Source organism: Protomyctophum parallelum, assembly GCF_964188405.1.
Source record: "Protomyctophum parallelum genome assembly, chromosome: 14".
Classification (NCBI taxonomy): Eukaryota; Metazoa; Chordata; class Actinopteri; order Myctophiformes; family Myctophidae; genus Protomyctophum; species Protomyctophum parallelum.
Window position 1 is genome coordinate 30,893,740 of NC_139709.1, and position 15,557 is coordinate 30,909,296.

General features: G+C 40.7%; 1 protein-coding gene across 1 annotated transcript; it reads left to right on the top strand.

Moving 5' to 3' along the window:
- Nucleotides 1–6,127: 6,127 nt before the first annotated feature.
- Nucleotides 6,128–8,373, top strand: LOC310871243 (semaphorin-4E-like; the record flags this gene model as incomplete). Its single annotated transcript, XM_083782732.1, has 2 exons — nt 6,128–6,210; nt 6,381–8,373. The coding sequence occupies 2 exons, from the start codon at nt 6,128–6,130 to the stop codon at nt 8,371–8,373; spliced, it is 2,076 nt and encodes a 691-aa protein (XP_083638858.1).
- Nucleotides 8,374–15,557: the final 7,184 nt, after the last annotated feature.

A 15,557-nucleotide genomic window follows, 5' to 3' on the forward strand; every position in this document is an offset into this window, starting at 1 on the left:
AAAAAATGTTATCCTCGTTTTTCATCATCTTTGAACATGGGCTATAGCCCCTACCGTACGGCATACTATAGCACGCCGTTTTTCATCATTTTTGAGGATTTGAAAAAAAATCAAAAATTCAAAAACATGGGTTATAGCCCATCGTTTTTTGAAATTTTGAAAAAAATGTTATCCTCGTTTTTCATCATCTTTGAACATGGGCTATAGCCCCTACCGTACGGCATACTATAGCACGCCGTTTTTCATCATTTTTGAGGATTTGAAAAAAAATCAAAAATTCAAAAAACATGGGTTATAGCCCATCGTTTTTTGAATTTTTGAAAAAAATGTTATCCTCGTTTTTCATCATTTTTGAACATGGGCTATAGCCCCTACCGTACGGCATACTATAGCACGCCGTTTTTCATCATTTTTGAGGATTTGAAAAAAAATCTAAAATTAAAAAAACATGGGTTATAGCCCATCGTTTTTTGAATTTTTGAAAAAAAGTGTTATCCTCGTTTTTCATCATTTTTGAACATGGGCTATAGCCCCTACCGTACGGCATACTATAGCACGCCGTTTTTCATCATTTTTGAGGATTTGAAAAAAAAATCAAAAATTAAAAAACATGGGTTATATAGCCCATCGTTTTTTGAATTTTTGAAAAAAATGTTATCCTCGTTTTTCATCATTTTTGAACATGGGCTATAGCCCCTACCGTACGGCATACTATAGCACGCAGTTTTTAATCATTTTTGAGGATTTGAAAAAAAATCAAAAATTCAAAAACATGGGTTATAGCCCATCGTTTTTTGAAATTTTGAAAAAAATGTTATCCTCGTTTTTCATCATCTTTGAACATGGGCTATAGCCCCTACCGTACGGCATACTATAGCACGCCGTTTTTCATCATTTTTGAGGATTTGAAAAAAAATCAAAAATTCAAAAAACATGGGTTATAGCCCATCGTTTTTTGAAATTTTGAAAAAAATGTTATCCTCGTTTTTCATCATCTTTGAACATGGGCTATAGCCCCTACCGTACGGCATACTATAGCACGCCGTTTTTCATCATTTTTGAGGATTTGAAAAAAATATATATATTCAAAAAACATGGGTTATAGCCCATCGTTTTTTGAGTTTTTGAAGAAGAAAAATAATCCTTGTTTTTCATAATTTTTTAACATGGGCTATAGCCCCTACCGTACGGCATACTATAGCACGCCGTTTTTCATCATTTTTGAGGATTTTAAAAAAATAAAAAAAATAAAAGAACATGGGTTATAGCCCATCGTTTTTTGAAATTTTGAAAAAAATGTTATCCTCGTTTTTCATCATCTTTGAACATGGGCTATAGCCCCTACCGTACGGCATACTATAGCACGCCGTTTTTCATCATTTTTGAGGATTTGAAAATTTTTCAAAAATTCAAAAAACATGGGTTATAGCCCATCGTTTTTTTAATTTTTGAAAAAAATGTTATCCTCGTTTTTCATAATTTTTTAACATGGGCTATAGCCCCTACCGTACGGCATACTATAGCACGCCGTTTTTCATCATTTTTGAGGATTTGAAAAAAAAACAAAAATTAAAAAACATGGGTTATAGCCCATCGTTTTTTGAATTTTTGAAAAAAATGTTATCCTCGTTTTTCATCATTTTTGAACATGGGCTATAGCCCCTACCGTACGGCATACTATAGCATGCCGTTTTTCATCATTTTTGAGGATTTTAAAAAAATTCAAAAATTCAAAAAACATGGGTTATAGCCCCTACCGTACGGCATACTATAGCACGCCGTTTTTCATCATTTTTGAGGATTTGAAAAAAAATCCAAAATTCAAAAACATGGGTTATAGCCCATCGTTTTTTGAAATTTTGAAAAAAATGTTATCCTCGTTTTTCATCATCTTTGAACATGGGCTATAGCCCCTACCGTACGGCATACTATAGCACGCCGTTTTTCATCATTTTTGAGGATTTGAAAAAAAATCAAAAATTAAAAAAACATGGGTTATAGCCCATCGTTTTTTGAATTTTTGAAAAAAATGATATCCTCGTTTTTCATCATTTTTGAACATGGGCTATAGCCCCTACCGTACGGCATACTATAGCACGCCGTTTTTCATCATTTTTGAGGATTTGAAAAAAAATCTAAAATTCAAAAAACATGGGTTATAGCCCATCGTTTTTTGAATTTTTGAAAAAAAGTGTTATCCTCGTTTTTCATCATTTTTGAACATGGGCTATAGCCCCTACCGTACGGCATACTATAGCACGCCGTTTTTCATCATTTTTGAGGATTTGAAAAAAAAATCTAAAATTCAAAAAACATGGGTTATATAGCCCATCGTTTTTTGAATTTTTGAAAAAAATGTTATCCTCGTTTGTCATCATTTTTGAACATGGGCTATAGCCCCTACCGTACGGCATACTATAGCACGCAGTTTTTCATCATTTTTGAGGATTTGAAAAAAAAATCAAAAATTCAAAAACATGGGTTATAGCCCATCGTTTTTTGAAATTTTGAAAAAAATGTTATCCTCGTTTTTCATCATCTTTGAACATGGGCTATAGCCCCTACCGTACGGCATACTATAGCACGCCGTTTTTCATCATTTTTGAGGATTTGAAAAAAAATCAAAAATTCAAAAAACATGGGTTATAGCCCATCGTTTTTTGAATTTTTGAAAAAATGTTATCCTCGTTTTTCATCATTTTTGAACATGGGCTATAGCCCCTACCGTACGGCATACTATAGCACGCCGTTTTTCATCATTTTTGAGGATTTGAAAAAAATATATATATTCAAAAAACATGGGTTATAGCCCATCGTTTTTTGAGTTTTTGAAGAAGAAAAATAATCCTCGTTTTTCATAATTTTTTAACATGGGCTATAGCCCCTACCGTACGGCATACTATAGCACGCCGTTTTTCATCATTTTTGAGGATTTAAAAAAAATAAAAAAAATAAAAGAACATGGGTTATAGCCCATCGTTTTTTGAATTTTTGAAAAAAATGTTATCCTCGTTTTTCATCATCTTTGAACATGGGCTATAGCCCCTACCGTACGGCATACTATAGCACGCCGTTTTTCATCATTTTTGAGGATTTGAAAAAAAATCAAAAATTCAAAAAACATGGGTTATAGCCCATCGTTTTTTGAATTTTTGAAAAAAATGTTATCCTCGTTTTTCATCATTTTTGAACATGGGCTATAGCCCCTACCGTACGGCATACTATAGCACGCCGTTTTTCATCATTTTTGAGGATTTGAAAAAAATATATATATTCAAAAAACATGGGTTATAGCCCATCGTTTTTTGAGTTTTTGAAGAAGAAAAATAATCCTCGTTTTTCATAATTTTTTAACATGGGCTATAGCCCCTACCGTACGGCATACTATAGCACGCCGTTTTTCATCATTTTTGAGGATTTAAAAAAAATAAAAAAAATAAAAGAACATGGGTTATAGCCCATCGTTTTTTGAATTTTTGAAAAAAATGTTATCCTCGTTTTTCATCATTTTTGAACATGGGCTTTAGCCCTATACCGTACGGCATACTATAGCAACGCCATTTTTCATCATTTTTGAGGATTTGAAAAAAATATAAAAAATAAAAAAACATGGGTTACAGCCCATCGTTTTTTGAATTTTTGAAAAAAATGTTATCCTCGTTTTTCATCATTTTTGAACATGGGCTATAGCCCCTACCGTACGGCATACTATAGCATGCCGTTTTTCATCATTTTTGAAGATTTAAAAAAAAATCAAAAAATCAAAAAACATGGGTTATAGCCCATCGTTTTTTTAATTTAAATTTTTTTTACCTAGTTTTTCATAATTTTTGATGATCTTCACCAGTATAAATGACCTTGACCAGTATGCGGTCCGTGACGATGGCCTTTTGCTTCTCCTTGATTTTCACCTTTTTCACAATGATAAAGAATCGCGCACTATAGCGCGCCGCTCAAATACAACACATTGAGCAGGGCACTGCAGGGAGTTGAACCCCGTTCCGGTAAACCAGAAGTCCGACACCAGTGCCTTAGTTTTTGTGTTGTTGTTCATTTACAGGTCCAGGTGTGCATACGCATGTGCGCCTGTGCGTGTGTAGGTGTGTGCATGTGTGTGTGCACACTTCAATGACCACTGTTGGACCTCATGGGGATCAAGGACCTCAGGGAGCCACCCATAATTCACAACGGTCACAGTGAATGAGTGAACTCTGTTGCAACTGGTGGCCAACAGTCGTAACCAACACCGCCGCCGACCCACAGGAGAATACCAGACCAACCACAATCAGTCAGCCCTCAAACCAAACCCTTCGACCTAGAAGAACTCGAAACTGCAATGGGAAAGTTGAAACCCGGAAAAGCAGCAGGGATTGATGACATGCTGGCAGAAATTATACAGCACCTGGAACCTAACGCAAAGACCTGGCTCGTGGGGATGCTGAATACATGCATGGCACAGAAAACCATCCCTTCTGTCTGGAGAAAGGCCAAAGTGGTTGCAATCCCCAAACCTGGCAAAGACCCATCATCCCCAAAGAGCTACCGACCCATTTCCCTCCTCTGCATCACCTACAAGAGAGGCTGCTACTCCAACGCTTCATGCCACTCATAGACACCAAGCTGACTAAAGACCAAGCTGGTTTCCGTACCAGCCGCTCCTGTGCTGGTCAGAGCTCAACCTCAACCAACACATTGAGGATGGGTTTGAGGGAAAACAAATAACTGGAGCAGCATTCAGAGATCTCTCTGCTGCCTACGACACTGTCCAACACTGCACAATGGTCAGGAAAAGCCTCCTCAACAACAGGAGCTTCTATGTCCAGTTAAATGACCAGAGGAGTAAATGGAAAGCCCAAAAGAACAGCCTCCCACAAGGTAGCGTGCTCGCCCCCCTCCTTTTCAATATATACACAAACGACCAGCCACTACCCAATGCCTAATGCCAGCGTTTCATCTACAGCGACGACCTCTGCATTACGACCCCACAAGCAGACTTCCAGAAGATTGAGTCTGTCCTTGAAAGTGCCCTCCAAGAAATGTCAAGCTACTACAATACAACCACGTGAAACCCAACCCATCAAAAACCCAACTATGCAGCTTCCACCTGAGGAACCGAGACGGGGAAAAAGAACTGAGCGTCACTTGGGATGGTCACAAACTCTCCAACCATACCCACCCCATGTAACTTGGAGTTACACTGGACAGGACACTCTCCTTTAAAAAACATCTGGAGAACACAAAAGCCAAGGTCAACACCCACACCCGTGAAATAAATGTTTACACACCTCATTCAAGTTGCAGGCAGGCTAGCTGTCTACCTTGATCTCCGTCCTAAGAAAGAAAGACAGAAAAAGAAACACACACATTTAGAACGACTTAAACCCTCTATATTTATCTACACCTATAGCAACCCCATTCTAGCCTACTTAGGTTCATCTTACGGTGGACATGTTTGCCTGAAAAGGAATCTTTGAAATGTTTCATAGTTTTAGACAGTGAAGTTGTCCCTTCTTATATTAACCAGCCATTTGGGCCTCAGTTCAGCATCTTCTGGGAAACGGTGAAAACTCAAAGTTGTAAACTTTGCTGAAGAAGTGCAAAGAGGCACTGAACAATGCTCGGTAGAGCCCACCGCCCTCTGCATCAATTTCACCGTGCTTTTCTTCATGGCAAATTAAGTCACTACACTTCAAAGACACGGTCTGATCTAGCCATGGGATCATGACGCTTGTAGGGCTAGGTCTGATCAACACAACGACAAAACGTGAAAACGAACGATAAAAACGAACGGCAAGTAAATTAAGAATATAAACACAGACTTGGACAAAAAAAAGAGTACAACAAAAACGAACAATTTCAAGTAGTTTTAAGTATCGGAATAAAGCGTGGGTTTGTTACGACCGCAGCATTGCGCCATCTGTTTACATAATAGACGCGGAAGTAAAGGGGAAGTGACCGCATATGTGAAGAGGAATGCTCGCCTCCGCCCCTTTCCAGACATTGAGCAACAGTGCTGCCTAGCAACGGTTTGCGCGAAAGCTCTGACGTCAGCCGAATCAACAAACGGGTTGCCAGGTGACATCTCCACTGTCTGTGTCCCTTTAATGCCCATATATGGAGATCTATGATGACATTGCTAGGCAACGGTTTGTGTACTGTTGATGCCAGACCAGGTGTGCTGAGTCAGCGTGATGTCAGACAAACCTGCCTGTAAAAAAGGGGAATACATTTTTATTATGAATCACTCTGAGATATACAGCAAGTGAGATACTTATACATACAACGCGAGAGACATCATTTTACACTATGTCTCCCCGGTATGCCTTGAGCATTCTCTATGCCTTGTGCGTTCTTTGTGGATTTCTTCTCCCGTCCTGTAGCGCATTCACCAGTCCTGACAGCATTCCACGAAAGACTCTGGCCTACCACCACGGGCTGAAGACGTTCAGAGAGGATGGCGTTTGGAACTACACCACTATGCTCATGAGAGAGGATTTGGGTCTGCTGCTTCTTGGGGCCAGAGATGCCATCTACGCCCTGGATATCGACGACATCACTGACAAGAAGGCTGCAGAATATTGGCCAGTTACCGAAGATGAACGGAAAGTCTGTGAGTCGAAGGGACGAGATCTTGAGGTGGAATGCCGTAACTACATTCGGACCCTGCACACACGGGATGACAACAGAATGTATGTGTGCGGGACAAATGCTTTCAATCCCAAATGCGATACCATGACATATTCTGATGGAACGTTGAGTCTGGAGAAAGAGCTGGAGGACGGTAAAGAGAAGTGTCCCTACAATCCTTTCCATACATCATCCTCCCTCATGGATGGAGACGTCCTGTATTCTGCTACATCAACCAACTTCTTGGGCACTAACCAAAGGTTCAGCAGGTTCAGCGGGCCTGCGTTGAAGACTGAGGACAAGTACTCTTGGCTCAAGGATCCCAAATTCATCTACATGGACCAAAGTGACGGTGAAGGTGACGATGATAAGGTCTACTTGTTCTTCACAGAGGAGGCCGTGGAATATGACAGCAAACCTGTGATATCAAGAGTGGCTCGAGTCTGCAAGGGGGACATGGGAGGAGACAGGATACTGCAGAAGAAATGGACTACGTTCCTGAAGGCTCCTCTGGACTGCTCCGTAGAGGCTGGCAGCCTGCCCTCCCTCGTCCAGGATGTGTTCCTGCTTCGACACCACGACTGGAAGGAGAGCGTCTTCTATGCCATCTTCACACCTCAGGCGAGATCGTCGCACACGTCTGCGGTGTGTGCATTCAGCGCGTCTGATGTCGAAAAGGTGTTCAACGAAGGACGTTTTAAGAAGCCCGTCACTGTGGAAACATCGTGGGAAAGGTGGGTGACGGTGCCGGAGGGTGAGGTGCCCAAACACAGACCAGGATCTTGCACCAAACAATCATTGGACCAGGGAGACCAATCCCAGATGTTCATCAGGGAAAGGCCCATCATGGATGAAACTGTTCGGCCACTCACAGGGGGCCCGCTGGTGGTGAAAGAGGGGCCCTTGATGACACGGATTGTAGTGGATACTGTGTTGGCACTAGACGGAGAGAGATACCCAGTTATGTTCATCGGCACTGAAAACGGCTACATTCAGAAGGCTGTGAACTACGCTGGGGAGATGTTCATTATTGAAGAGATTCAGCTGTATGAGGATCCTAATCCTGTCCGGGCTCTACGCCTCTCTTCCAGCAGGGGCCAGCTGTACGCAGGGTCAGAGTTTGGTGCTGTCCAGATGCCACTCAGTGACTGCAGTCGCTATGAGTCCTGTGTGGACTGTGTCCTGGCCAGAGACCCTTACTGTGCTTGGGACACCTCCTCCGACCAGTGCCGCCACGTCTCCAGCTTATCTTCGTCTGACATTGCCATTCAGAGTCTAAAGAAGGGGGACATTTCACAATGTCCTCGCACAGAAGAGCCAGTCGTGGCAGCTGAAGACATCGCCCTGGTTACAGGGAGCAATATTCTTCTGCCTTGCCAGCCAGACTCCAACTTGGCGCAGGTCCACTGGCATTTGTCGGACCAACCACTGCACTCCGACAGCAAATACGACATCTACAATGGACACCTCGTCATTCTACACGCCTCAGAATCAGATGCTGGCTTGTACACCTGTGACTCCATAGAGCAGGTCAACGAGAGAGTCTACAAGAGGACCATGGCAGTGTATCGACTACAGCCCCACACTGATGGTCGTGCTGCAGTGGGTCTTATAGTTGCCGTGGTTTTGCTGTCTTTGCTGGTTCTATGCCTCGTTGGCATGTTAATGTGGAACCGCTGCAGAGGATATATTGGGAAGCTCCTGAATCCCACTACTCCCACTACAATTTACAATGTAGGCATTTAGGCATAACCACTACTCCCTAGTCCCTACACATGCAACATTTAATGACACTGCTGTGAAACTGAAGGGAATGAGACTAAGGATGCTTTCCTTTCCTCATGTTTGATTCATGACCTGTTGTGAGCCTTGCAGAACTGTTGTACGACGCAGCACAAATAAGGCATTATGTCAGGACCCATTTTTGATTGCTGACAGCATTGATTTAATTGTAATGTGTTTGTTTTTATTTGTCTTTTGAGTGCTGTACAAGGAATCTTATGATAATGTGTAATTATCCTGTATATCCTGTATATAGCTGGACTGAAAAAAGAAATAAGGATTTGTGTCTGAGCCCATGTTTTTTATGTAGCCTACTGTACATAGTAATTATTTTGTTTATTTTTATAATAAAAATGCTTGTTCCAGTGAGCTGAATTGTTGTGATCTGACTACTTTTACTTTTTAAGAAGCAGAATAGGGAAAAATGGTTGGTGCCTTATGAATTTAGGCTAGTAAGAAATAAGAATTATTGTCTCACTACAATACACTACAATACAATACACTGGGAAAACGCCCTCCTGGCATAGTATTAGCTCTGTTATTTTTTGCCAAATTTAGAACTTCCGATGTAGCCTACTTCCGCATTAGGAGCTGGCAAATCTGGTTGCCTTCAGAATAAGGTAATAATGTTTTTTAAAACACATACATTTATTTCAAAAATGCATTTATGATATATGTATTTTTAAATGGCTTATACTGGAGTACTTATATGTGCCCTAAAAGGTTGTTACCGATTTAAAATGGCTATTGATTCCCATTAAATTGGGCACTTGGCACATTTTCCTACCCTTGGCTTGCACTGCAGGGCATCATTTAATAGTCTCTCGACTCGAGACAGACTCTGTTGACTTGCATCAACTAAAGCAAAAGAGGGAGCTGGTGATGGATGATGGATTCTCAGATTGCCTATAAGGCAATTATTATTACAGTGGCTTTATTATAGTGGTTTTCAACCAGTGGTCCATCAGTGGTCCTTGAGGGGGTGCCAGGTCAACTCAAGTCAAGTCAATTTTATTTATAGAGCACATTTAAAAACAGCCAAGGCTGACCAAACTGCTGTACACCAAGAGAAAAACAAGTACCGGTAATTATACACATTGCACAATATAAAATCTCAGTTCACAAAAATATCACATATTGCTCAACACATCATGGTTATAAAAACATCAGAAAACCCAAAGAGTAATGGCAGAAAATACAATTAAGTAAGTGCATCAAATATGATAAAAGTGAGTGCATCAGGTATAAGGCAGTAAAAAAGGGTCCAGCAAATTTCCAAAGAAGGATTAAAAGTCCTGGGAGAACAGGTGAGTTTTTAGTCTGCTTTTAAAGGTGTCTAGGGAGGGTGCAGATCTGATAATTAGCGGTAGGTTGTTCCACAGATTTGGAGCGGCGACCGAAAAGGCTCGGTCACCTTTTGATTTGAGCTTAGTCTGTGGAACCTTAATGTAGGGTGGTGCCAGCCCATGGTGGGCTTTATAAACAAATAGTAGGATTTTAAAGTTAATTCTAAAGTTAACTGGGAGCCAGTGGAGGAGGCCAGGACGGGAGTGATGTGCTCCCACCTTCGGGTTCCAGTCAGGAGTCTAGCTGCAGCGTTCTGGACAAGCTGCAGTCTAGAGAGGGAGGCACTTTAGATTCCGGTGTATAATGAATTGCAGTCTAAACTGGAGGAAAATGAGGGCATGAATTACTTTCTCCAGGTTGTGGGTGGAGAGGAAGCATTTTATTTTACTGACTTGCCGTAATTGGAAGAAGGCTCCTTTGACAACAGCATTTATTTGTTTGTCACATTTGAGGGCAGAGTCCAGGATTACGCCTACGTTTTTTACTTGAGGTTCATTTGTCAGCGGGGCGAGGGAGGTGGTGATTATGTGTTGTGTGTGGGAAGCCAAAGAGTATGATTTCTATTGTCGTTTAGCACAAGGAAATTATCTGACATCCAGGATTTAATGTCAGTGAGGCAGTGTAACATGGGATCCAGTGAGTGAGTGAATGAGGTGGTACCCAGCTAAGTGATGGAGAGTTTTGCATTTTGGCCTCTTAAACGGAACAAAACATTAACAGTTTGCTTTCAAGCTGCGTTTAAAAACAAAAGACACCGTTTTGGAGGCTCGTCATTGGCATCCAGTGAGTATGTGCACAGTTTTGACCGGGCAAACGGTGCCGGAGATTAGCTGTTGTATCAGAGCCTGTCATGTCGGCCACAGTTACTGATTTACATAATGAACAAAATACCCCATTCATTATGTAAATGATAGTAAACTCATCTGTTCAATACACAGCAACACCGCCTGTTGTTGTGTATTGAAGAGTAGTTAACCTTTCGACTTTTGTGTGAAGTTCAAGTCCTTCTGTCTTGAACCCATTCACATTGTACACACACACACATTCATTCATACACCGATGGCGGAGAAAACCATGCAAGGCACCAACCTGCTCATTGGGAGCAATTAGGGGTTCAGAGTCTTGCTCAAGGACACTTCGACACGTACTCAGGGGGAGCCCGGGATCGAACTGGGAACGTTCCGGTTCCCAACTGGCAACTCTAGTAGGCTTACCCCTGATATACATATACACGTCTCTCTCTCTCTCTCTCTCTCACACACACACACCCCCTTTAAACCATATAACAATATGAATGTACATCTGATGCACAAGCTTGCATATCGGATGCCATCAGAATCAGATGCCAAGAATATGACATATGACCTCTTCCCCCATCATTCAACCTCTGTTATTTATTAGTCTGACATAAAAGTTAATGGTAGGCTATATACTACTCACATGCTTTATCCTCAGGATGGCGCGCCATACAGCGATCCACTGAAGTGACATGAACTTGAAATAACTGGGCTGAATGAGAACAGCAGTTGATACTGTGTATAGTGTACACTGCTTACAATTAATCTAAAATGTACCTATGTACTGTATATATATTCATATTTTATAGAAACAATGCAGTTTGATATATATTCCTATATTATTACTTCAACAGTGAAAGTTAATTATTCTATTGCAATATTTTGGCTATGAAGAGAAAACACTTCTTTATCTCCTCAAGTGGTCTCTGGACCACTGGTTGAAAACCACTGCTCTAGTGAGAACAATATGTTTGCAGCTGATGTGGACATGAAACATGTATAGGCTACAATGTAGCCTATACATCAACTAAAAACACAATCCCAATTCCCCATACCTTCTCTTTAAATAGAACATTGTTGCCACCTATTGGACATGTGCAGTTACTGCAGCATGAAACCAGTCTTCAGTTCATACTTCTGGGTTTTTGGAGTTGAAACTTGACTCCATCTTCTGTAGGTGAAAGTAACTCACCGATGTTCTGTTGTAATCTTAGCCTATACATGTAACACTTCCAAGCAGAGTTGGACATAATTTGTTTTAGTTTAGGCCTACTAAAGAGCTGGAGAATACTCATTCCTTTGTCAATGTGAACTTCAAACACTATGTAGGGTCTGAATCATGCCTGGTATGATCTGTTGTTCTTGGATCTGGAAACCTTCTCCTTTACAACTTCAGCAATTCTCCAGTGAACCTTTTTTTAACCACCATAACCTTCACACTTGACATTTTTCTGGATCCGATCTGGATTTGGTTCTATTGTACATCTCTTTCAGGGTGACTCCAAACTGATGAACTACATTCTTAACGTGTCTCTGCGTTCTCTGCATTCTTCCACCAATAAACATGTTGAAAATATGGGGGACCAATATTGAACCAATGGAAAGTAGTAAAAAGTGCTTTGGGCTTACATTGACAATACTGTATATAAAGTCACACCAACTTTGATGAAGCAGTATTGCTTTGTTTTCAAAATGAAGGTTCTTAATTTCCTGAAAAATGTATAATTAACATTTCCTGAAAAATGAACATTTTGGAGTTTCCTCCTGACAGCAGAGATATAGTCCATATAGATGACACCATCAGTGGCTGGCGACATGAAGTCTCAGATGCACGCTGGAGCCACACTGTTCCCATGTTGATCCACATGATTAGAATTATTTTGGCACCCTAGTTTGAGGGGTGCTATTCCCTCCGACATCTGGCTTTCGTTATTACATCATGTGGAGGCCAAGTCTATGGACTTAACATTAATAGGTTTGAGAAACAAGTTAACTACAGTATAGGGTTGAATAGAATTGACACTGACCAATGTGCCGCATGTGGAATGATCAAAATGGTGAATGGGTAAAGAGGCCGTCTAGGAAACCGAAGGTCTCCAGTGCACCCCCTGGATCTGGTCTATGGGCCCCAAGTGTCTGTGAGCAATTACTGCTCCTCCACATTCTGTATCATGAAAGATGCCTCATGCTCCTATACAGTGGTGGAAAATGTACTCGCATGTTTTACCAAGTAAAAGTACAAACCAGATTGTAGAAATAGTTAAAGTAAGAGTCATCAAAATATACGTCAAGTACCAAAAGTAAAAAGTACTCATTATGCAGAAGGTCCCGTTTCACAGGTTTTCAAATGTCAGAGCTACAAGCTCACTTGGCAATTTGAAAATAGCCGAAGTGAGATTGAAGATCTGATCAGAGCTAATAATCAAAATATACAAAGTAGCTATAACTAAAGTTTTCAAACTCCCTCAGCTCTTGTCCAAAAATGAATCAGTTGTTCTGCATACTGCTGGATTTATTGAAACCAACGTTGAAGTCGTAACAAACACATAAATAAAATACAGCTAATTATAAATTAAAGAAAATACATAAACATTTGTCAAGTGACAGGTGTGCACCTATGTCTACCCATCTACCCGACACCAGACGGCCATAAAAAGGGTTCCGCATTAGCCAAAACAACGGCACTGCCGTCCCAACTTTGACATGCATTGAATAAGCATAAGAGTAATAACTGAAATTAAATACAAAACAAATTACAGCAGTTACAATTTGCCTCTGAGATGTAGTGGCTGTGTAGTAGAAGTAAAATACTCAGTATGTCTGAAAGAATAATCTCAAAGTTCACAGGCCAATGTACAAAAATAGCATAACTCTGGTAAGTGCTGTTGGGGATACAGTAGACTCACGTAGCCAGACAACTATTCCACAATCTCCCAATGCTATAAATTCGACCAAAAAACAGAAACGGCTACTGTTGATTTAAACGATCAGAATATCTGACTTTCAACTGAAGACGGACATTTCAAAGGCAGTACAATGTCCAGTCAAGTGAAACTGCATAACTAACAAGTACTGTAGGTTATGACAATAACCTGGTTACAGGGTTCCGTTTGAGAGATACAGCCGGTTTAGGACACAAACGTGAGTCCGATGATTTGCCTCCTTGTGAATAATGCATTCATACAGGGACATCCAGAAAGAAACACTAAACACACAAACTGTATCAGCAGTCCGTTTCTGATCTCAGTGGCTTCCTGGGTTGAGGACAGTTCAAGGATGTTGTTCAGACCAGACGTTCTTCTGAGATACCTTGACGGTCACCTGACAGACAAAACAGGATATGGAAAGGTCAGCAATAAGGCCTGGATTAAACAAAACGATATGATACATTTTAGTAACCCTAAGATTCTATACAAGCAAAACTTTGTTACAATAGTAGTTGTGTCTATCAAGTACATGAATTCAAGACGACAAGAGCCTTTGTAAACCTGTTGCTGAATAACTGGTTCTCAATAGCCATGATAGCAAAAATACAGGACTATTGTTTTTACATGAGGGGCCATTCTAATAAAGCCTAAAAGAATATATAAAAATCAGACACCGAACTGTCAATTGATAGGACCGTAATTAATAGTATTCTGCCATTTTGACTGCTATGAGCTTATTGTGTACGGTACTCCTTAAACATAAATATAAGGAAGTCATCACTTTACAATGTTGCAGACTACATGATTGCAGGCTGTTACCACTAGAGGAGACAGTGAAATAACCTTATGCAAAATATAAGATCTGAATGTTCTCCTTGCGTCAAGTACAATTTACATTTTCCAACAAGATAAGCAAACCAATTTACAGTAAAATAATCCCGTCTACTTTAGTTTTTATTACTGCATTTTAACCCATTTAGACCCGAGGACGATTCTACAAAAAAGCCTACCTTCTAAATCCTGACAGAAACGACTGACATAGAAACATGGGCTTTTCAGAAATGTTTTATGTCAAGGTCATCCAAAAATATATGTAATTGGCTGCCCACCCCCATCTGAAAATATGTTGTTCCAGGGACCCCCCAGAAGCAAAGATTTGAGTAAAGAATTTTGGCTCTGAAATATCTATTCAAAGATTTGTGCCACATTTCACGATTAAAAAACAATTAGCAGATGTAAATAAGTTTTCAATGTAATGGGTCCCGGGACCCAGGGGTGGTCTTTTAGATGCGTCCCAGGGACATTTTATGAGTCCAATACTTCAATGATATTAGAGTACAGTACTGCATCCCAGGACCCCCGGAGGGTGCACAATTGCGTCCTGTCGCAATTTAGCGAGTCTAAATGCCCTGCAGTATGCAGGGCAGGCTATTTGCATCCCTGGATCTACAAGCTCGTCAACGCGCTACGAGCTTGCATACTTTGTCCTTACATAATTTTGTCCCACTGACAATTAGCAAAGATCTTCAAAATTAAGACATCACATCAACCTGTAGATCTGCCATTTTTGGAAAAATGTCACCTACAGTATAATGACATGTCCAAACTATGGATGCCAGGTTGAAAGTTGTTAAGTTCATCCCGGTTGTTGTTCAATGCAGCCTACAGAAGTAATAGTGTGTTTTACCAGATGGTTCCAGCACCAAGAGCTTTAGAGATGTAGTGAGTCGTCCATGTCTTTGGTGAAGACAGCTGCCAGGCCGTCTCTCCACATCCTCCACCAATGTCTTGAACTTCAGAATCTGCATCACTGGACCAAAGATCTGCAGACAGTAGAAGCCGTCAAATACACTCTAATTCTCTCAGACGTTTAAGAGCCAGTTGCACCACATGAAGTTCAAACTTAACGTAGTCATAGCATAACCCATTTAGATCCGAGGCCGTGTCGCCTTTAACCACTATTTTAAACTTTAGCTGTTGAAAAATAGCAGATCTACAAGCTCATAGCACAGCACCGTGCTACGAGCTTGTAGATCTGCTACTTTTGGAAAACGCACAGAGGTTGTGGTTCATAATG